The sequence below is a fragment of the Cajanus cajan genome, chromosome 9 (genome assembly GCF_000230855.2).
Source record: "Cajanus cajan strain Asha chromosome 9, NIPB_CcT2T_4, whole genome shotgun sequence".
NCBI lineage: Eukaryota > Viridiplantae > Streptophyta > Magnoliopsida > Fabales > Fabaceae > Cajanus > Cajanus cajan.
The window spans coordinates 28,828,271-28,852,387 of NC_138525.1; the positions used below are offsets into that span (position 1 = coordinate 28,828,271).

Here is a 24,117-nt window from a genome sequence, read left to right on the forward strand (position 1 = left end):
GAAGGCACAACCATATAGACTTGAGTCTCTAGTTAAAAGGAGGAATGAGAAATTGGCTCCTAGATTCTATGGTCCTTTCCAGGTGGTGGCTAAGGTTGGTACAGTGGCTTATAAGTTGCCATTACCAGAGGGCAGCAGAATTCATCTGGTATTTCATGTTAGCAAGTTAAAGAAGGTCATTCCACCTGAAACGCAAGTGCAGCCCCTGGAGCTTTCTGTTGAATGGGAATTGCAGCCACAACCAGCAGAAATTTTATCCTACAGGTATAACAAAGCTGGGGAACTATAGGTTCTTGTCTGGTGGCACAACCTACCAGACTTTGAGAACTCGTGGGAGAAAGCTATGAAGATGAATACCACATTTCCACAATTCCACCTTGAGGACAAGGTGATTGTGTTAGGGAGGAGTATTGATAGGGGACCCATAGTTAATGTTAATGATAAAAGGCATAAATTTGGGAGCAAAACAAACTCTCTATGTTCTCATTCATGTTGCAAATGAAATTACACTTATTTGTAGTTGAAAGAAAAACACAACGTTTACATCTTTAAATGCCTCTCATAATTCACACCATTAATATTATTAAAACAAAATAAAACTCCTAATTTAAGTTTCATAACAAATCTCCCCCTTAAACTTAAATGCTTTTCCCATCTCTCATTCCAATCAGCTTTTTGCAATTCTCCAGCAGTGTAGTCGGCAGTGGCTTGGTAAATATATCTGCTGCTTGAACTCGGCTTCCGACATGCTCCAACTCGACTTTTACTTGTCTGATCTGCTCTCGGATGAAATGAAATCGGACGTTGATGTGCTTGCTCCTTCCATGATTAACCGGGTTCTTTGCCAACTCGATTGCCGACTTGTTATCAACTCGGATCACAATTGCTTCATCTCGGATCACTCCCATATGCCTCAGTAAATTTGAAAGCCATACTGCATGACATACACTCCAAGATGCCGCCACGTACTCGGCCTCGCAAGTTGACAGAGTTACAATAGGCTGCTTCTTTGACAGCCAAGTAAAAGCCGTATTCCCGAGTAGAAATACATAACCCGAGGTACTCTTCCGATCATCAACATCTCCACACCAATCACTGTCCGAGTAACCCACTAATCGGTAGTCGTCCGATTTTGAATAGAAAAGACCAAGTGATAGGCTTCCTCGTACATATCTCAAAATTCTCTTCAAGGCCTTCCAATGTGTGTAGCTCGGATCCTCCATGAATCTGCTCGTTATCCCAACACTCAACATTAAGTCGGGTCTCGTGCTTGTAAGGTACCTCAGACTTCCGACTAAGCTCCGATATCTCCCAGAATCAGCTCGATCTCCTCCATCAAACTTTGAAAGTTTTGTGCCTGGTTCCATTGGAGTAGAAACCGGATTGCAATCCTCCATTTTAAACTTCTTTAGGATTTCAAGTGCATACCTTTCTTGGGATATAAAAATCCCTTCATCCGATTGCTTCACTTCTGGGCCAAGAAAATATTTCATCAGGCCTAAGTTTGTCATCTCGAACTCCTTTTCCATTATCTCCTTGAACTCCTTAATCAGTTTAGCATTACTTCCAGTGAATATGAGGTCGTCGACATAGAGAGCAACTACCATCATATCTTTTCCTGAGTTCTTTATGTATAAGGCATGCTCGTACGGACATTGCTCATACCCGTTTTTCTTGAAATACCCATCAATTCTTTCATTCCAAGCACGAGGAGCTTGCTTCAACTCGTAGAGGGCTTTTCTCAATCTCAGCACCTTCTTTTCTTCTCCTCTCTTCATGTACCCGAGTGGTTGCTCAACATACACCTCCTCCTTCATCACTCCATTTAGAAAGGCTGACTTCACATCCATCTGTAGAATTTTCCATTGTCTCTGAGCAGCTAACGAGATCAGAAGTCGGATTGACTCCATTCTCGTTACGGGAGCAAAAACCTCATCATAGTCAACTCCTTCCTTTTGTTTATAGCCCTTCACAACAAGCCGAGCTTTATAACGCTCAACCTCTCCCTCAGCATTCAACTTCTTTTTGTACACCCATTTTACTCCAATGGGCCGAGCTCCTTCAGGAAGGTTGGTCAATTCCCAAGTTTTATTACGCTCAATCGCCTCAAACTCCTCATCCATAGCTGTTCTCCACTTCTCATCTTGGACAGCTTTCTCAAAACTCAAGTCTTCAGAGTCGGCAAGAAGACATACAGCATGGACTTCACTTGTAGTGTCGTAAATTTCCCTCAGGCTTCTCATCCTTGGCTGTTGTAGCTCGGATTCTTCATCTGAGAGCTCGGTCGTAGTTATTGTTGAAGGTACAACAATGTCCGAGCTGGTTTCTTCTTCGGCCGAGTTACTCCAACACCATTGCTTTGTTTCCTCCACGTGAACATCTCGGCTCACCACCACCTTTTTGTTATCAGGATCAAATAACTTGTATGCTTTGGATTTTTCATCATATCCAATAAATATATACTTCTTGCTTCGATCTTCTAACTTTGTCCTCTGCTGTCTTGGTACTTGCCCATAGGCCAAGCTACCGAACACCCTAAGATGAGAAACACTTGGCTTCATGCCATTCTAGATCTCCTGAGGTGTCTTCTCTCCTAGCTTTGCATGTGGACATCTATTTTGCACATAGACTGCACACTGCACTGCCTCTGCCCAAAACTTCTTCGGCATATTCTTCCCTTTCAACATAGATCGAACCGTATCAAGAATAGTTCGGTTCTTCCGTTCCGCTACACCATTTTGCTGCGGAGAATATGGGGCAGTCAAGAAACGCTTAATCCCATGTTCCTCGCAGTATTTGTTGAACTCAACAGAAGTGAACTCGCCTCCTCGGTCAGATCGGACTGCTTTGACAAATGTACTCATCTCTTTCTCCACCATCACTTTGAATTTCTTGAAGGTTCTCAAATACTTCTAACTTTTCCTTCAAAAAATAAACCCATGTCTTTCTTGAGAAATCATCAATGAAAGAGACGAAATATTTCTTACCACTGAATGATTCTGGAGTTATCGGCCCACATAGATCGGTATGGATCAGTCCGAGTTGCTCCTTTGCTCGGTACTCAGAACTCCTTGGGAAAGAAGTCCTCGCGTGCTTCCCGATCACACATTCTTCACAAAATTTCTTTTCAAATTCCATTTTAGGAAGTCCAAATACCATCTCCTTTTTCACCAGCTCGGTCAAACCCCTAAAGTGAAGATGACCAAACCTCAGATGCCACTTCATGGCCTCATCCTTCAAATCAAGTTGCATGCATTCATCTGAACTATTTTCAGCTCAAGTTTGTACATGCGATTTTTCTTCATTTCTACTTGGGCAACTAGCCTCCCGAGTTTATCCTTCAGTTGTAGTTCTCGGTCCTTCATCAGAACCGAGTACCCTTTCTCCATTAACTGTCCCATGCTTAGTGTGTTGCTTTTGAGATCGGGTACGTAGTATACATCTCTGATCTCTCCGATTTTCCCATTTCTCTGTTGATATCGGATCGTTCCTCGGCCTTTAACAGTTACTTTTGAAGCATCGCCAAAAGAAACGGATCCGAACTCCTCCTTTGAAAGTATTTTGAAAAACTGCTCGTCACCACACATGTGATTACTTGCGCCGGTGTCCAAGTACCAAACTGAGTTATCAGAACAACTCGGTTTGATCTCGGTTTCTGGAATGGTTGTCACCAGCAACAATCCTTCATCTTCTTCCTCGGCAAGAAAATTGGTTGATTCCTCCTTTTTCTTCTCGGACCTACAATCTTTGGAAATATGACCCAGATTTCCACAATTGTAGCATTTTATCGAGTAACACTCCTTGGCCACATGTCCATACTTCCCACAGTTATAACATTCAATAATGTTATTTGTGTTTGATCGGCCACCCCAGGTCTGACCTCGGCCTCCCCGCGCTTGACCTCGGCCACCCTGAGTTTGACCTCGGCCACGCCAGTTCTGTTGGCCGACATACTCATTACCTCGTCCTCCTCTTCCTCGACCACCTAGGCCTCTACCTCTTCCTCGTCCTCTATTATTCTGAGCATAGAGCACCTTCTCCTCCTTTATTGTCGCCTTTGCCTGGAGAGCTTGTTCAAGGGACTCCCCCTTCTCCTTCTTATTCTTCTTTCTCTGCTCATACGCCTCCAGGGACCCAGTAAGCTCTTCGATAGTGAGCGTTCACAGATCCTTGGACTCTTCAATTGCACACACTATATTCTCAAAGTCATCTGTCAATGACCTTAAAATCTTCTCCACAACTCGGCTTGAGGGAAGATTCTCTCCATTCCTGTTTAGTTTGTTCGCCACAGTCTCCACCCGAGTAATGAACTCGGATACACCTTCTGACTCCTTCATCCTCATGTTTTCCAGTTCGCCCCTAAGGGTTTGAAGCCGAACTTGCTTCACGCGTTCATCTCCCTTTTTTGCTTTCTCGAGTATGTCCCATGCCTCTTTTGAAGATTTAGCATTAGCAATCTTCTCAAAACCCGACTCGTCAACAGCTCGGTACAGCAAATACAGTGTTGCCTTGTCCTTTGCCCGAGCAACCTTCAATGCATTCAGTTGGGCATTTGTATACCCCTCAGTGGTCACCGGTTCCTCGTACCCATTCTCAACCACATCCCAGTTGTCTTGGGAGCCAAGAAGGGCCTTCATCTGCAGCTTCCAGTTGTCGTAATTGACATCTTTAGTCAATTTGGGTAATGGAATGCCATTAGTTAAACATGCCATCTCTCTTGAGTGTATACGCTCCACTCACACACCTCACAAGAATTTTTTTCTCTTCTCTCGGGCTGGGTACACCAGGTCGGCTCAGGTCGGCTCAGGTCGGCTCACTCTCACCTCACGCACACAAGCTCTGATGCCAATTTGTTAATGATAAAAGGCATAAATTTGGGAGCAAAACAAACTCTCTATGTTCTCATTCATGTTGCAAATGAAATTACACTTATTTGTAGTTGAAAGAAAAACACAACGTTTACATCTTTAAATGCCTCTCATAATTCACACCATTAATATTATTAAAACAAAATAAAACTCCTGATTTAAGTTTCATAACAGTTAAGAGGGTCTATGTTAGGAGGAAAAGGGGAGATAGTTAGTTATTATGTTAACTAACTGATAACTGTTCTGTGGAGGCAGTTAAATTGTATAAATATTAGAGAATCATAGAAGTAGGTGTGAAGAAAATAGTGGAATAATTTCGAGAGATAGGGGCTCTCGAATTTGCCCAGTATCACTGTATTCTTTCCTTCTGGTTTGCATGGACCAGCAAAGGTTCAATAACAAATATTACAACAGTCTTTCATTTATCTCTAAATCTTCCTTAATACCCAGTTGAGATCTATCAGTAGCATATAGACCTTCACTGCCAGAGGGCTGCAAAATACACCTGGTGTTCCATATCAGCAGACTAATGAAGGATGTTCCTGCTTATTACCAACCTCAATGGCTTCCAGCTGCGTTAACAGCTGTGTGCTGACTGGTAGCTTCAACCCCAGCTTGAGGGTATCCTTCCTCTGCATTGGAACAAGCAAGGCCAAGCAGATGTTTTGGCTAAATGGATTAACCTACCGGACTGTGAGTACCCTTAGGTGTTTGTTGACACTCTACACAATACCTTTCTGATTTTCCCCTTGAGAACAAGGTGAATAATGTTTTAGGGGGGAGTATTGATGGGTGCCCAATGGTTAGGAGGGTGTATGTAAAAAGGGGAAATAAGGTTAGAACAATGAATTAATTGAAATGTATAGAACACTATAACTGGGGGGTGTTAGAAGTTAGTTGAGTTAGAAGCTCTCTCAGAAGTTGTAGGAGAGAGAAGGTGCTCTTGGATCACATTGCTGTATCCTTACTCGTTGTATAGAACAACTCACTGAATGATATTTTAGGGGTACATTACTCTCGTTTTCTTGTTCACTTGTACTTTCTGTTTGAAACCATTCGATGAGTCTGTCATTAATTTTTATAGAGAGCACGATGGTTAATTTTTTCACCAGCATGCATTCTTCAAATCTTAGAGCCAATTTTGTATAACTAAAATATTATGAAAATTTCTGGTTAATTATTTCACATGCAATTCAAGCTTAAAGTTTTTGCCTATTTCTTGTTATCTTAAAGTTGTAACCGATTTATGGTTAATATATTTTATTTGAGTGAAAGCAGATGAAGGTGAGGTAAACATATGTTGCAACTGTGTTTGGCCGCTGTAGCTTTTGTTCCATTTTTGCTAGTGAGGCTATGGTTTACATATTTCCCTTCATAACAAAAGTATCTTTCAATTAATATTATTTTTGTAATGGCTCTTAGTGGTATTTATGTTTTTATGCAGAATGTTAGATTCCTAGCAAACTTCATAACAGAGGCTGGAATTATTATCAAGAGAAGCAAGGTAAGTTCTTAAGCTCGGCTAGGGAATAGAGTTTGTAAGAATGTTGCAAGATTATGGAGTAAAAATAAACTATGGATGTTTCAGAATTAGTACTGTAATCATTTCCCATTCCTCTTCCCAAGCATATTACCCCCTTCTGTCATATAAGCAAAAAAAAGAAATTCATATATGTTGGTCTAAACTATATGTAAATTTTAACTAGTTTCATCCTTTTTCTTTTTTTTTTTTCAGCAAATGTTAATTGTTAATTATGTTAGTGGAGGGATTCAAATCTACACCCTCCTTATCACTCTAGTCCTATGACCCTCCCAAGTTATTAGACCAATCTTATAATTAGTTTCATCCTATTTAATGACATGATTCCCAAAACACCTTTTATTTAACTGAGATTGTATTTTTAATAACTATTTTTTATTCTTAATATCAAGTTTAAATGAAGCGTAGTTTTTTTTTAAAAAAAAACCATTTTTTAAATCCGATTAATAAAATAAAAAGATGTTAACTACCTTTCTTAATTAGTATGAATTAATTTTTTTTTCTTATGTTAGAGATAGGAGAGAGAATATATATATATATAAACTTGTGTTATATAGTTGGATCTTATCTTAACACTTTTTCATCTTCTTCATGAAGTAGACTGGCATTAGTGCAAAGGCTCAAATGAAGGTTGCCTGGGAGATAAAAACTGCGCGAGCATTTGGTTTGTTGCCCTTTACAACAATGGGTACAAAGTCATTTGTTTTTGGGAGAAATATGAAGAATCTTGAGAAGGACTTTGCGTACGAAAGTAAAACTGAGAACATGGATGGGGAACATGATGTGGAAGACCACGCTTAGAGCATTGACATAGATGCTTATGCTTCTTGGGTTGAAGTAGCTCCCATCCTTTCCTGTACTTATTTATTTGTTTCTCAACTTGCCCAAAAGACGGTTGAAATTTATTGAAATCTTAATTTTGCAGGTAGATTTTTACTATTTTAATTACCAAGGAGTTGTAGTTTATACTTGTACTAAGGCTATGTTGGGCCTAACTTCTTTTTTTTTTTTTTTCAAGTTACTTTAAAGCTAAAGTTTGTAATAACATTTCTCTTTTTATTCAAATTAGAATAATTATTTTGAATGGAGCCTATTTAGGAACCATTTTAATAAGTATTATTAAGAGATTTTTGTGTGTTTAGAGATTTTCTTAATATACTTTCTTTAATATGTTTTTATATTTATTTTTAAATTAATTTTTAATGTTTTTTTATTAGAAATTATTGATAGTTAAAATTAATCTAATCATAAATATAAGTTTTAGGATAAATCTAAAATATATTTTATATTATATATATTTAAAATATTTATTTATTATAAATTTTAATTAAAAGGTAATTTCTTTTATATGAAAAAGTATGTTTATTATTAATTTTAGCTAAATAAAATAAATATTTATTATGTACATTATATTAGTTAAAGCATTATTTTTTTTTATAAAAAAAGTAAAAGTTGTTTGTTTGAGAATATTAATATAGAAAAAGAAGTTGTTTTACGGCATAAAAATTCTGAATTCTTCGCTTTTTTTTAACATCTTATTTTTATCTCTTGATCAACATAATTTTAAAAAATAATAGAAAGGAGTCTATACAAAAAATAAAGAAGTCGTCTTTGGTATCCATATGAGTTGTTTATTTTTAGGATTCGTTAACGATTAGGAATGACAATGGGACGGTTACAAGTTTTACTATTTTTGCTTTCGTCTTATATCTTATATTTATTCTTCTCTTTATATCCGAGTACGAAATTTGTATTCTCATCTCTATATTTATCAAATATTGGATATACTTATATCTATTTTATATTTGTTTAGAAATTAATTAATTTTTTAAATATATATATATAAAGTAAATGTTAATTTAACAATTATAAAATTATATTAATTAAATTTTATTTGACATGAATTTAAAATAAAATCAGAATTACATAAATGTTAATTAAATTCTAAAAAAATATTTAAAAATTTAAAGTGGACACGGATACGGAATTTATATATATATATATATATATATATATATATATATATATATATATATATATATATATATATATATATATATATATATTGTACTTAATTTAATTAATCGAATATTACTATATTTATGTTCGATCAAATCGAATATTTTGTGTTAAAGTTAGAATGAGTTTAAATATTATTTATCAATATGAATTTATTGTTATCCCTAATAATGATTATGTCTCAATGAACTATTTTACTGATAATCTCATAGATTTATTCATGGAAATTAGTTAGAATACACTATCTTCTATTCATTTAATATTGTATTTCTCAATTTATCCTAAACTCTATTGAACCAAAAGTCACTCCACTACTATCAATTTAAAACGGTATAGTTCTTGAATTGTCTTTTTTTATCCACATGAAGACAAAAGCCATCCGAGTGAGCATTTTTTTATTGTATTTTAATTGATGTAAAAAATTGAGCTTTGTAATTCATTATAAATAATTTTAAAACAATTATGGGGATATAATCACATTAAGTAATTCATTTTAATAATTTAAAAAAATCAAAAATTAAAGAATCTTGGAGGACATACCTTGTCGGTCAATTTCGTTTTCTATCTCACTCTCATTTTCTATTATGATGTCCTCGTTTTCCATTCTTCTTTTTTCTTTAACCTGCTTGTGTTCCCCTTATTTCTTTATGGTGATTCAACCTAGTTGCGTTCCTCATAACATCATGTCTAGGGTTTAAGTTAAAAAAAAATCAAGAAGGGTGTGCTAAACTTGAAGAAAGAAAGCTTAAACTCTTATTGAACTTTAAATAACTTTCAATAGTCTATTTTCTCTTACTTGTATATAATTTTTCTTATAAATATTTTTTATTTCTGAACTTGTATTTTTCGATCAATTGGTATAGAAAATTATTTCCTTTTAATTATGTTTTTAATTTTAGGGGTGTAAATAATATTTTAAGGGGATATAACTAGAAAATGAGATGTGTTTATTGGGCTTGAATGATCCATGAGAACAAGTTTGAATGTGTAGTCCAACATGTGGGACGCCCACTTTGTAGACAATATGTTTTTATGACCATTTAAACTTCAATAAGTCATGTGTCGCCTTTAGTAACACTTTTAGCACCTTGCCAGGTGACAAACCCCCATTGACTCTTCTAAATCTAGGATGTTGACACGAGTCACACTTCTTGCACCTTGTCACATGCATGCTTCTATTGACTCTTCTAGATTTAAGATAGTGAGATTTTTTATGAGAGAAATTCAAGTTTTAAATTGTAACTAGAGTTGGTAGTTTTGAGTATAAGTTAACTTAATCTATGTTACATGTAACCATGATTAGCTTAACTTGCATCACAAGCTAGCAAACTCTATAAATTGAATCTCCCTACACATATTCAACCACTTTTAATTGAATAAGAAATTGAGTTGCAAATTTCTCTCCCAAAAGCTCTTAGTTTTCTCCTTGGCAAACTTTCTCCTTATGAACTTTTATCAAGGAATTCCTCCTTATGGCAAGTTCTTCGATTCTTACTTTTCTTCCTAATGAAGTGGTGCATCCTCCTCTTGTCTCTTCAATCGTTTTCAAGTTTGCTTTGGAGTTATGAATTCCATGGTTGTAGCATCAATATAACTAATTGAAAAGATACACCAAGTTTCTCCTCCAATAGTTTCATCTACTTGGTATCATAGCCTATGGTCATCCATGGAGGTTTTTCTATCATATTTTTATGTTATCCAATAGTTCTTATATGTCTTGAGTAGTGTTTGTATGCTATTTGATAGATCTATAATTATCTTGAAAATTTTGGTTCAAATTTTTTTAGTTCTAGTATTTTATGAACCAAATCTCTTTGTATGATCTTAGGATTCTTGTTCTATGAACTTTCCTCTATGTTTTGATGTATGATGTTGTGTTTGAAGCATGATATAAAATTTGTGTAGTATATAGGAGTTTTATTTTGAAATCTATGCAAATTCATGTGTCTTAGAAGTCATGTGTAGTTTTGGTATATCAACACTTCTAGTTGTCTATTTTGATTTTTGAATCTTGAAAACACCTGTTATAAGATGCTAGACCAAATCATATTATGTGCTTTTTTCTTATAATATTTGAGTTCATGCATGTTATTAGTTCGTTAACATGTTCCTAAAAAGTTAGGCTTCCATGTCTTATACTTTTCACTATTTTTTGTTTTCTCCAATTTTTTGTGATTTAATTTGAGTTCAAATTTTGGTGAATCTTTTAAACTTTTGCAGTTACAACAAAAAGATGTTTGAAGTTACTTTTTGAAGTTTAAAAAGTTTCCAAAATATAGGCCTAAGTGAAAGCAAGAGTAGTTACAAAATTCTCCACCAATTTTTTTTAGTCATTTTAAAACTTTCTATTTCTAAAAATTTTTGCAATTTTGAGTTTTTTATCTTTGAAAATTTTGTGACAAATTTACCGTAACTAAAACAAGAGAAAAATAATCACAAAAGTTGCTCCAAAAGAAAGGAAAGCAAAAATGTAAAAGAAAAAGAGAAAAGAAATAGAAAAGATAAATACAAGAAAAATGAGAAAAATATTTGTGATAAAAAAAATATGTGGAGCATTTTATAAGAAGAAAGTTCAAAATATTTTGTCACCTTTCATTTAGCTTAAATTTACATTTAATTTGAAAGTAAATTTAAGATCTTATTGATTTTGTAATCTAATTTTAAAATCATTTTCAAGACTATTCCTTTAAAGTTTTAACTTCCAAATTATAATTTAATATTTTTTTTATTGGTAACTTATTTTTAAAATATTAAAATTTAATCTATAAATAATAATGTAAATAAAAATTTAATTACATAAGAAGTTAAAAAAAATTTTAAAAACTTTTCTCGTTGAAAAAAAATTCATAAAAATACTTTCATATAAGATTTTATGTTTAATATATAAAAATTAAATATTTTTAGAATATATGAAACTACAAAATATCTTTTTTACCTTAATAATATATATATATATATATATATATATATATTTATTTATTTATTTTTCATTTTTCAAACTGTTCTAAGTGAATGAATATTGAGTAACAACTATCCCCGTATTCTTCTCCGTTCTCCCTGCTCTCCTTACACTGCGCTTGTCACTTGCCAGCGGAAACCACTCCTTCACCTTCGATCCCGAGTATGTATGTTTGTGTCTCCTCTGCTCCCTTAGGGTTTTATTTCGTAATAATCTAAATTTTGCATCACACGCCATCCATTTAACAATTCGTATACGCAAAATTCGATTCAAATTATTTATCATTTTCCTTTCGATCCTTCCTTTCGAATAAATGCGTGGCCGCGACACCGAAGTGAAAACATTAGAGTAGAGTTCTCTAGAAATCTGAAATTCTTCTCCGCAATCTGTCTTTGTTGTTTTTAAGTAGTGGACTTGTGAAAGGGTTTTATGGAACAATCTCGAATAAGTGTTTGTGATGTGTTTTATTCAGTTCCGAATTCAACCCTAATGGGCTAATTCATTGATTCCAACATGCTCAATTAATACATATATTTGGCCAACGAATTATAACTGTTGCCGAGGGTGTTGTGGTTTTGTCGCAATCCTTGATGTTGTAGCAAATTGCAGACAAATGTGGCTGCAATGGCGGTTCTAGACCTTTTTTTAAAACCTTGACTGTTGCTTAAGATGGTAGTTTTACATGATTAAAGGAGAAAAAGTATTTTTGATGGCAGTGTTAAGTTGGTGGGCTATGGCCTTTATAGCATTGTCTTTGATTATCTAATACTGCCCCTCGGTAATTCTGGCTTAGGGTCGGATGCTGTCCAGATTTGATTTTAGAACACTCCCCAGAATAGATGTTTTGTAAAGGAATGCTAATATGCTATAGAGTTGGTAGGATATTTAATACGCGTATGGTTTCAATCCTTTTGTGATCAAATTTCTACATAAGAAAGGATAAAATTAAAGGAGGGGAAAATGTTGTTGAAGATTTATGAAAAACTAACCTAGGTGGTGTTAAGTTGATTAGATGTATGCATAAAAGAAGGAGCTTCCTTGATCACTGTTTCAATTTCTTATTGTCCTAAAGTTTTCCATTTTCTGATGTCCTCTTCGTTGTCAAAAGTTATGTATTGCTTGTTAGAGTTGAGTTCTACTTGCATTGCCTCACATCAATGCTCTGTCTGTTCCTTTTAAATATTTGATGTCATTTAGATATGTTCCTTTCTAGTTTGATTTTGGTCGCAACTTTATAATTGGGAATGCTATTTACTGAACCGATAAACTTGGATTTGGGACTACTTTCTATGTTCAATTATGTGTGGTTACAAGGAATGATTTAGGTTTCCTAGTTCCTACTGGCTCTGAATTATTTTTTTTTTTTTCAATAATCTGAATGTGTTGTAGTTTTGGATGTCTCTTAATTCAATGAAACTATGAGAGAAAAGCTAAAGTGTGTGTTATACACTTAGCTCCAAAACATTCATATATATATATATGTGCTTAGAGAGTACAAGATAAGACAGAAAAGGAGATACAGCAGTCTGATCCCTGACACAGCCACCAACATCAGTAAAAGTATGTCTCAAAAAGAAAGAAAGTAATAATTACACCTATAAAATACATTAAACTTAACACTCCCCCTCAAGCTGGAGCATATAAATCATATGCTCCAAGCTTGGAACATATGAACTTAATTCGAGGCCCTCTCAAAGACTTGGTGAGAATATCTGCTAGTTGATCATTTGAACTGGTGAATTCAGTACCAATCTCTTTGGATAATAGCTTTTGTCGAACAAAGTGACAGTCAATTTCTATATGTTTAGTTCTTTCATGGAACACGGGGTTGGAAGCAATATGGAGAGCTGCCTGGTTGTCACAATACAACTTCATTTGCTTAACATCGCAAAACTTTAATTCTTGAAGGAGTTGCTTAATCCATATTAACTCACAAGTGGCTGTAGCCATAGCTCTATATTCTGCTTCTGCACTAGATCGAGCAACAACGTTTTGTTTCTTGCTCTTCCAAGAAATGATATTTCCTCCAATAAAAACACAATATCCGGTAGTAGAGCGTCTATCTATAGGAGATCCTGCCCAATCAGCATCACAATAACCAGAAATTTGGGTGCTTCCCTTATCCTCATACAGTAGTCCTTGTCCTGGATTCTTTTTGATGTACCTGAGAATGTGAATCACAGCATTCCAATGATCAATATAAGGAGCTTGCATGAATTGACTGACAACCCCAACTGCAAAGGAGATGTCAGGTCTAGTGATCGTGAGATAAATAAGTTTTCCAACAAGCCTTCTATATCTCTCTGGATCTGAGAATGGCTCACCATGGTCTGCCACTAACTTCTTATTTGGGTCCATAGGACTATCAATTGGCTTGCAATTAATCATGCCTGTCTCCTCCAGAATATCTAGAGCATACTTTCTTTGTGAAATAACAATGCCCTCCTTTGATTGAGCCACCTCAATACCAAGAAAGTATTTAAGATAACCGAGATCCTTGGTCTCAAAGTGGCTGACTAAATGCCTTTTCAGCTGGGAAATCTTGACAGAATCATTTCCTGTAATAACTATGTCATCAACATACACAATTAGATAAACACATTTTCCAGAAGAGGTATGACAATAAAAAACTGAGTGATCTGCCTCACTACGGTTGAGCCCAAAACTCTGTACAACGTGACTAAATTTTCCAAACCAAGCTCGTGGAGATTGTTTGAGCCCATAGAGAGATCGACGCAATTTACAAACTAATCCACACTCCCCCTGAGCAACAAATCCAGGAGGTTGCTCCATATAGATTTCCTCTTCTAAATCACCATGAAGAAAGGCATTTTTAATATCTAACTGATGGAGGGGCCAATGGCGAATAGCGGCCATAGCAAGAAAGAGTCGAACAGAAGTGACTTTGGCCACAGGAGAAAAGGTGTCACCATAATCAAGGCCATATATCTGAGTGTATCCTTTGGCCACCAACCTAGCTTTAAGGCGATCAAGCTTACCATCAGGCCCAACTTTGATGGCATAAACCCATCTGCAACCAACTGTCTTTTTCCCAGGTGGAAGAGGAACCAATTCCCATGTCCCACTACTTTCAAGAGCTTGCATTTCAACAACCATGGCTTGTCGCCATCCAGGATGAGCAAGTGCGTCATTGATATTTTTAGGAATGGTGATAGAAGACAAGGATGAAACAAAGGAAAAATATGAAAGGGATAAACGATGGTAACTCAAAAAATTATAAATAGGATGAGGATTTCGAGTAGATCGAATACCTTTGCGAAGAGCAATTGGCCAACTAGAATCTTCATCATTGGGAATCGTGGTAGGTGCAGTTGATGGTGAAGAACATGAAACAGATGGCTCTCCATGATGTGTTGAATTGTCCCTTTGTATTCTTCGTTGGTAAGTGATGAGGGGTGGTGAAGATGGTTCAGGTGGGTTGATAGTTGGAGAAGGATTTGGATCTATGTTTTGATTGGTAGTTTCAGGAGACTGGGTCAACACTGACTCAAGAAATGGAACAGGTAATACTTGTTGAATAGAATCTAAAACTTGCATGGAAGATGAAAAGAACGAAGTGTCTTCGAAGAAGGTGACATCAGCAGACATGTAGTATCGTCTGGTGTCTGGAGAATAACAACGATAACCTTTTTGAAGTCGAGAGTAACCCAGAAAAACACACTTAATGGCTCTAGCAGAGAGCTTGTCCAAACCTGGAGATAAATCATGGACAAAACAGACACAACCAAAAACACGAGGAGAAACGTGAAATAGAGGTTCATTTGGAAAAAGAATTGAATAAGGAATTTTATTATCAAGAGAGGAGGATGGCATTCTATTTATTAGAAAACAAGCCGTAAGAATTGCATCACCCCAATGATGGACGGGAACATTGGTACTAAGTAATAAGGTACGAGCAGTTTCAACTAAATGTCTGTTTTTTCTTTCTGCTATACCATTTTGTTGTGGTGTATGAGGACAAGTAGATTGATGTAAAATACCATATGTAGTTAGAAAGGATGTAAGATCTGAAGAAAAATATTCTTTAGCATTATCACTCCTAAGGACTTTTATTATTTTCCCAAATTGATTCTTAATTTCATTGCAAAAAGACATGAAAATGGACAGAAGTTCAGATCGATCTTTCATTAAATAAATCCAAGTACATCGAGAGTATTCATCAATAAATGTGACAAAATATCTGAACCCAAAAGATGTGACACGGCTTGGACCCCAAATATCTGAATGAATGATGGAAAAAGCAGAGTTACATCTTGTTTCAGTTCTTTTTGGAAATGAAGACCTAACATGTTTCCCTAGTTGACAAGACTCACACTCTAAGGCTTGAAGTTTGTTAAGGCTAGGAACCATTTTCTTTAATTTTGTCAGGTGAGGATGACCCAAACGATCATGCAAAAGTTTAGGAGTCGAAGATGCAAAACAAGAGACAGAGGGGCTAGTTTCAAAATAGTAGAGTCCTCTAGATTCATGTCCTCCCCCAATCAACCGACCCGTGCCACGTTCCTGAATAACAAAGGAATTAGCATCAAAGGTAACAGAACAATTTAATGATTTGGTTAATTTACTCAAAGAAATTAAATTAAAAGCACATTTAGGAACAAAGAGGACAGATTTTAAGTTCAAGGAAGGGGTGAGAGAGACTTGACCAACTCCTTGGGAAGCGACTTTGGATCCATTAGCCAAGGTAATGAAATGAGGAACTTTAGGTAAGGAAATAGAAGAGAACAAAGAATTATTACCAGACATATGGTCAGAAGCACCAGAATCTATTATCCATGGACCTTGACTCTCCGTGGATTGAGAAATGCATGCTGTTGAAATATTAGGAACAAAGGAAGATTGAGCTTGACTATTGGATTTCAACCGAAGATATTCTTGATATTCCTCCTCAGAAATTTTTTTATCAGATTTAGAGTCTTCAATTTTGGAGACATTGGCAGTTTTTTCAGGAAAGCCATGCAAGGAATAGCAAGTCTCTTGAGTATGACCCATTCTTTTACAATATGAGCACTGGGGCCGACCACTCCTGCCACCACGGCCTCCACGGTTTCCACGACCTCCTCTTCCTCGGGTAGAAACCATTGCTGAAGATTCAGTAGGTTCAACCAAACTTGCACTATTTTTCGAACTTGGAACACGAAGAAGACGCGTTACAAGGTTCTCCATTGAAGGGATTTCTTGATCTGTCAAAATCTGGTCACGAATATGATTAAAATTAGAGTTCATGGCACGCAGAATCAACACCATACACAACTTATCAAGTTTCTTTTTCATCTCTTCCACAGAATCAGCTTCTAAAAACATTTTCAGCTCCTCAGCTGCTGATTGTGCTTGGGCAATGAAAGAGACCATGTCATCATCAGTTTGTTTGAGAGATGCTAACTTGTGAGCTGAATCATATAGACGTTGAATGTCATTGGCAAATATAGTTTGAGCTTTCTTCCAAAAGGAATGACAAGTTTTGAAAGTTCTCAAGGTTCCTAAAATGTTGGGCTCTACTGACTGCCACAGCAAAGCACACAGTTGAAAATCAAGCTTTTTCCACAGTTCTTGACTCTCAGAGGATATTTGAGTAATATCCTTCTCCAAATGGTCATGATATCCCTGCCCAAGAAACCATAACTCTACAGAGGCAGACCAAGACAGGTAGTTTTTGCCATTAAGTTTCTCTGCTGTTATTGTGGGAGTTCCAGAAATGGAAAAAATAGGGCCAGAGCTGGACATGTTGCTGAAATAGATGAAAAAGAAAGCCCAAAAGGAAGAGAGAAACAGACCCACTCTCCAAATAGACCAGAAAACAACAAAGAGAGCTTTGAAACAGACCCAGAAGGTGTCAACGAAGAACTGTTGGTGGCGTGGCCGTTTTCCGGTGGCTGCAGATCGGTACGTTAACAGTGCACGCCTGGTGTAGCAGCCCAAAGATGCAGCGCGTGAGAAGATGTGAAGAGGCTTTTGCCTCTGTGACCACTTGGGTTGGGTTGCGTTTGACAAGGCGCACCAACCCCTAGGGTTCGCCGGAAAATGGCCGGCGGCGGACGGCGGCCGGAGACGATGAGCGGCGGCCGGAGACGCGGACAGCGGCGGTGGACGATGACAGGCGGAGCGGGTCGAACCCACTCTGATACCAAGTTGAGAAAACTGATGGAATATGAGAGAAAAGCTAAAGTGTGTGTTATACACTTAGCTCCAAAACATTTATATATATATATGTGCTTAGAGAGTACAAGATAAGACAGAAAAGGAGATACAGCAGTCTGATCCCTGACACAGCCACCAACATCAGTAAAAGTATGTCTCAAAAAGAAAGAAAGTAATAATTACACCTATAAAATACATTAAACTTAACAAAATCAATAGCACATAACATGAGCTATTGTTCTGATTGAAAGAATTGATTTTATGTCTTACCGTTTAAATCAATAAGACATTTAACATGTAATTTTTTTATTTTATTTTTATCTTGCCTTCATATTGTGAGGCGAGAGTACTCATAAATGAGGAATATCCACTTTTCATTTTATAGTTCCTGTGTCAGTGCATCTTCTTTTTAGTGCTACTTAAAAATAGGCTTCCTAATTTGAAACATCAAGTAATATTTGATTTACATTGCAATGCTAGCCATTTTTGGATACTTTCATTGAAAATATTCATACAACATATGTCCTGCTTCACCTCCTCTTACATTACACCCGGTCAAATTTTGCAAATTCTATATAATTTGCTTTATTTTTTGTCTATGGACATAGTTCACACAGTGTTCCAAAAGTGACAATTAAATACTAATATACACTCATGAAAGGTGGTTTTCGTTGGCTAATTTGCTTTTAACTGCTAAAAGCTTGTAAATTTTGGGGGACTGGTGGAACAGTTGAATTAGTGAGATGATATTTTTCAATTGACAACTGAATTGATACTGATATTAACATATCATTAGGACTTTATTATCATTTATTACCATACCCAACTCATGTAAGCATAAATACAATAGTGTGTGGTCTGCATTAGATACACATTAGCATTATGAAATTTCTTAAATTCTATAAGGATATTTCAAATTTCTTATTTTTTTCTGTCTCTCATTTGGTGGATGAGGGTGTTCAACTCAAGTCAAGACTTTTCAAGCTGTGTTAATGTTTTCCCTTTACTGAATATAAACTATATTGTAGCTTGAGCTGAGAGTTGTCTGTTAAGTTGACTGTACTCTGTTATATATGATAGATTGATCTTATTCAATAAAAGGTGTAATAGGTTTAAATAAGGATTATAATATACAGTGTAACATGGACTGTGTGATACATTTAGCACCTAAAATGCATAGATACAATATGTTTAGTTATTTCAGTACATGTTTGTTGTCCTTGTTTACGGTGCCACTTTCAGCATGATTTGTTTTCTGGTATACTAGCAGGAACAATTCGTGTTTTAGTCCTCTGATCAGCAAGATATTAACCCAGAGTTCATATTTTGAAGACCTTACTCTTCATCAAGTAGGTTCTTGTAGATATTAGTTGCTTCCTGCTATGTTCTTGTATTTATGCTTGAATCTTGTGAAATTTTTATGTTGCAGTCATGTATCTTCATGATAATTTGTATATGAGTGAACGTGAATCTGTTAATATCTGGATGTATGAGCGAATCTTGCTGAAAGTTTTATATTGTAGTCATGAATCTCAATGAAAATTTCAATATGGAAGATGAGTTAAATACAATGGAAACTCTACCTAATAGTACTAACACAGAGGCTACTCCAACTAGTAATCATTCTTTTAATTGAAGAATTAGTGCTACGGGTTATAAAGTTAAGAGTAGGGATAGTGACCAACAAACTGTAGAGGCTAAGAAAGCTAAGCCTAATACCCCAATTATTTCCCCAAATTTCTACTTAAACCTGTAGAAATGTGGTGTGGTTCCTTGGATTGGGAATTATTTGAGACTTTTTATATGCTGTGGTTCTCTAATTCTTTTCATTTTGTGCGCAGAGCAGAACCCTCACTGAGCAAGCATTGGGTAATCGCAATGAGCAATTCCTCCACTGGAACTGGAACATCATCAAAACCGAGGGCAGCTTCCTCGCAACCATCAGAAACTTCATCCAAGCGCAAAAGAGGAGTTTTCCAAAAAGAATGTAAGCTTTTTTCTTCCAAATTTTCTACATTTAACCCTACTTTCTTATCAATCTCCTTTGGGTGCTATAGTGCAGCACATGATGTATGGCTTTGGAGATGACCCTAATGTAAGTCTCAAGTGTTATCATTCTATACATCTTTTCATGTAAATTTTAAAGAGCAATGTCTGTTAACTTGAACTTTTATTCTTGTTTGCCACTGTAATTAGCCACTTCCTGAAAGTGTGGCACTTATGGAGGACATTGTTGTGGAATATGTCACAGAATTGGTAAGACTCCTAACTTTTTAGTTCTTCAGCTCAGTTTGAGTAGTTAGTGAGCTTTGTTGTCCTCATGCTAATTTTCTCTGCAAAGGTACATAAAGCCCAAGATATTGGATCTCAGAGGGGGAAGCTATCAGTGGAGGATTTCCTCTATTTGATTCGCAAGGTAAACTTTTATTCTCAATAATTATTATCAAGATTAAAAATTGTTGGGGAACCTTGAATTCTCTGCATCTCTTTTCATATAGTCCATCCTTTTAGTAAATAAAGAACCAATATTATGTATTGGAAGAGAAAACACAACTGAATAAATGAATTAAAGAGGAATCCAGATCAAGCTAAAGGAAAAATCCTCTTTAACACTTAAATATTTAGAACAGTATTGACCCATCTTTTTATAAGTGTTTATTTCCTAGTTGATTTGGAATCAGATTTGCAGAACACAATTGTAATCTAACACTCTTACTAGCTAGAAGCTGCTCTTTTCAATCCGTCTTTGGGTCTTGTTTGGATAAACTACACTAAAAACACTTCTAGAAGAGAAAAATAGAAACAAAAATGAAATAAATTTCTACATAAGCTAATTTTTAGATTTTTTTTAATTCGTTTTTTCAAAATCTTATTTTTAACTTATGCAGAGGCTAATTTTAGCTTGTAGAAAAACTTATTTTAGTTTTGCTCTTTTTTTTCTTTTTTTTTTCTAAAGTGCTTTTGGGAAAATTTATTCAAACATATTCTTTTTCAGCATGGCAATTTGAAATGTTATAATAGGCATGCAAGCAATCAATATTATCACTATTAATTTTCTATTACCTTGACCCATAGTTTTAAAAACCGGACCGGTCATCGAACCGGTTAAGGTACTGGGTCAGTGGGTCAAAGGTTGAACCAGTGGGTCATTAGTTGAACTGCATGACTCGGTTTTTATTTATTTTTATTAAAAAAATATTCATATTAAATATATTTTATACTTATAAATTTTAATAAATTCATATCTTATTTTAAATTTCAATTTTTCTATCTTATTTAAAATTATTTTTATTTTTATTTTGTAAAAAAAATACATAAAAAACTACATGTTAAACGGTATATTAATACAAATTAAAAATATAAATAATATGTACATATATAATATGCTTGCAATTAATATCACCAAATAATATATGTAATATTTACATAAATATTATATTATTAAATATATAATTTAAAACTAATAATATACTATAAAAATTATTTAAGTTGTATATATTGCAAACAAATATATTAGAACAAGTAGTCATTGTTATATTTAACAAGACTCCTTGCTTTTCCATTAAGAGATTCAATTTTTATTATTATTTTTTGTGGTTTATGATCCCTTAAAAAAATTATAAAAAAAAAATGGTTGAACCGGTTTGACCCACCGGTTCACCGGTTGAACCGGAAAATTGACCGGTTCAATCCGGTTTGAAACGGGTCGACTGCATAACCGATCCAACTTAAGATTCGGACCGGCTGGACCACCGGGTCCTGGTCCAACCGGTCCGACCGGCCGGTTCGGTCCGGTTTTTAAATCACTGCCTTGACCAGCCAAGGAATCTGAAGAATATTTCGGTGACTATTTAGTACTAGCACCCTCATTTTAATACTAGGGACTGAGGTACTATTATTTGATCCTGAGTTCTCAGGGAACGGAGAACCATTCGTGCATAATGCATAAATAATTATGTTTTTTATATTCCATTTTTCTCTAGACTTCCTCCTCTTTCGTTTTTGTAGCATCAATCATTAGTATTAGATCTCCATGGATCAAAATTTAGGCCGAGTTATTAGTGTCTTAATGATCATTAACATTAAGTATTGCGAACAAATTAAATGTCAGTACTCAGTAAGTACCATAGATTGTAGAAGTAGCACCCTACTGACTCTAGCAGAGGTTAGTTTGGTTCCTCAAAGGTGTAAGCATTGGCAGAAACCCTTCCTACATTAACATTACCTCACCATTGTTTAAGTTGAGCAAATGTACCATGATATTTTAAGAAGCTACTGAAGACTAACTCATAATCTTTTGTTCAAAAAGTGAAAGAAAAAAATGAATCCACTGCTCTGGTGGTTGGTACGGAGAACTGATTACCGACCAAACTTCTGGATGGTCTTATTCTGGATATAGCACTTAAGAAATTTGAAGTTGTCTTGCAAGCCTAGACTTGGTTCAGAAAAAAACCCTGAAATGTTGTAGCCTTCATTGACAAGATCATGAGCTAGCATGGCATTATGCTGTCATAAGTTCATGTCATCTACCTTTTAAACAACATGATCTCACTACCGTCATATTTAATTGCAAGTACATGATAATCTTTTTGTTAATTATCAATGTCACATAAGAAATCTGGAATTGTCTTACAAGCCTAGATGCAGCTTAGGCAAAAAATCTGAAATGTTGTAGTCTTTAGAGGGAAAATCTTGAGCCAACATGGCATTAGGCTGTTATAAGTTCATAACATCTACCTTAAAACAACAGGGTTACACTACAACATGATATTTGTTTGTCGTTTCATAATAATCTTTTGTTGTTTGTCTTATATCTATAATATATAATTATGTACTGCAGGATTTACCAAAACTTAACCGCTGTACAGAACTCCTGTCTATGAATGAAGAGCTGAAACAAGCAAGAAAGGTTTTTGAATCAGAAGAATTCGATTGACGAATAAAAAATCCTAAAAACAAATAGTCATTTAGATTTATTAAATAGTGATGATAGTTTATAAAATATTTCAATTTCATGTATGTATACATTGTAATATGTATTGTTTATTATTTTCTTATATAAACAGATTAAGTTGATTGCACTAGAAAAATTATAAATCTACTTGATTGCTTGATAATTAGATTAATTATATAGTTAAAATAATCTAATAATTACTATATGTTTTCATTTATTGCATTCATTATTATTATATATGATAAAATTTGACGAAAAAAAATTATGGTAAAAGAAATTTTATCAATACATTTATGAATCTAATTTTAAGATTGGATGACATGGGTCAAATCTGCACTAGCTTTTACCTATTGTTTGTTTCAAGAGATTTTGCATTAGAGTGAAATTACTTTTTAATATGTTTTTTTTTAATTATATGAGTAACTATTTTTTAAGTGAATTTTAATGAGTATATGAATCTTAAATTTTAAAGATTTTAGTAATTTTTTAAGAAAGTAGATATAATTAGTTGACAGTTTTTCTTATCTTTATTATTATATTGTGGTCATTTTTTGTATCACAATTATAATTGCTAAATGTATAATAAAATAGTTATTCTTAAATATGATAAATTTTTACTTTGTAAATTAACTAAATAATTTTAAAATTTTAGTACACGCGAAGAAAATAAGTGCATGATATTTAACATTCTTATCTTTTCAAGTGTGAAAAGTATAATTTAAAATAATACCAAGGAAAAATTATTTGACACTTAATCAAATTTGAATTTTCCCTAACTAAAAAAAAAACAAAAATAATACAAATTATAACTAATTGATTTAAATATATAATTCAAAAGTATATTGTAAGGTATATTAGTTTTGTTCAAATAGAAAAAAAAAATATACATATATATACATATATATATATATATATATATATATATATATATATATATATTACACGTGCTACATTAAATATGAAAAGTTTAAGCTTTTTTTAAAATTAAATATAATATAAGGCACAATTTAGAATATTATTTTGAATTTTTTTATTTGTATTAATTAATGTTTTTTTAGTTGATAATAATGTAGCAAATTAATAAATTTATTTTAGAATTTAATTTGTATCATTGTTTGTTTTATATGTTGATAACATTATATGTGCAACAATGTATCAAATGATTTACATCTATTTTAGAATATTTAAATTTTTACAATTAAAAATAAATTTAATTATGTTAATCTGATTAATCTAACTCAACCCGTTCGTGATCGAGTTGGGTTGGGTTGGGCTTTAAAAAAAATGCACAAACGTGACCAAACCCAACCCGTTAAATTTTGATTGGGTCAGATAAGGGATTCATCTAAAACTAACCCAACTCGACTCGCTTACACTCCTTGACTGCACATAATAATTCTCAATCTTTTTAGGCAAATGGTATATCACATCATTTTAATTTTATATTCCCAATGAAATATTAGTTAAGAGGTTCTCTATCATTAAATCTCATGATCAACCATTTTTAGAATAACAAACTCTAATTCAATAATTATTATTGGTTGATCTCAAATTAATTTCACTACAATAAAATATAATGACATAACATTAGTGGATTTTATCTCATATGTATCCAGGA

General features: G+C 34.4%; 2 protein-coding genes across 13 annotated transcripts; one reads left to right on the forward strand and one right to left on the reverse strand.

The window, feature by feature from the left end:
• Window positions 1-3,236: 3,236 nt before the first annotated feature.
• On the reverse strand, window positions 3,237-4,712 carry LOC145952064 (uncharacterized). The gene is made up of 2 exons (XM_083064283.1): window positions 4,194-4,712; window positions 3,237-4,112 (listed from the first exon to the last, which is right to left on the reverse strand). Exons 1-2 carry the CDS (start codon window positions 4,710-4,712, stop codon window positions 3,237-3,239), a joined length of 1,395 nt encoding a protein of 464 aa, XP_082920409.1.
• Window positions 4,713-11,400: 6,688 nt separating this feature from the next.
• On the forward strand, window positions 11,401-22,662 carry LOC145951883 (transcription initiation factor TFIID subunit 13). Of its 12 annotated transcripts, none has more exons than XM_083064048.1 (7): window positions 11,416-11,548; window positions 18,816-18,894; window positions 19,392-19,532; window positions 19,603-19,640; window positions 19,742-19,801; window positions 19,887-19,961; window positions 22,386-22,662. In XM_083064048.1, exons 3-7 carry the CDS (start codon window positions 19,424-19,426, stop codon window positions 22,479-22,481), a joined length of 378 nt encoding a protein of 125 aa, XP_082920174.1. In that variant the 5' UTR covers window positions 11,416-11,548; window positions 18,816-18,894; window positions 19,392-19,423; the 3' UTR covers window positions 22,482-22,662. The 12 variants fall into 12 exon arrangements, with proteins under 12 accessions (XP_082920167.1, XP_082920169.1, XP_082920174.1 ...); XM_083064042.1 differs by having other exon boundaries at window positions 11,417-11,548; window positions 19,387-19,532; XM_083064044.1 differs by having other exon boundaries at window positions 11,421-11,552; window positions 18,813-18,894; window positions 19,387-19,532.
• Window positions 22,663-24,117: the final 1,455 nt, after the last annotated feature.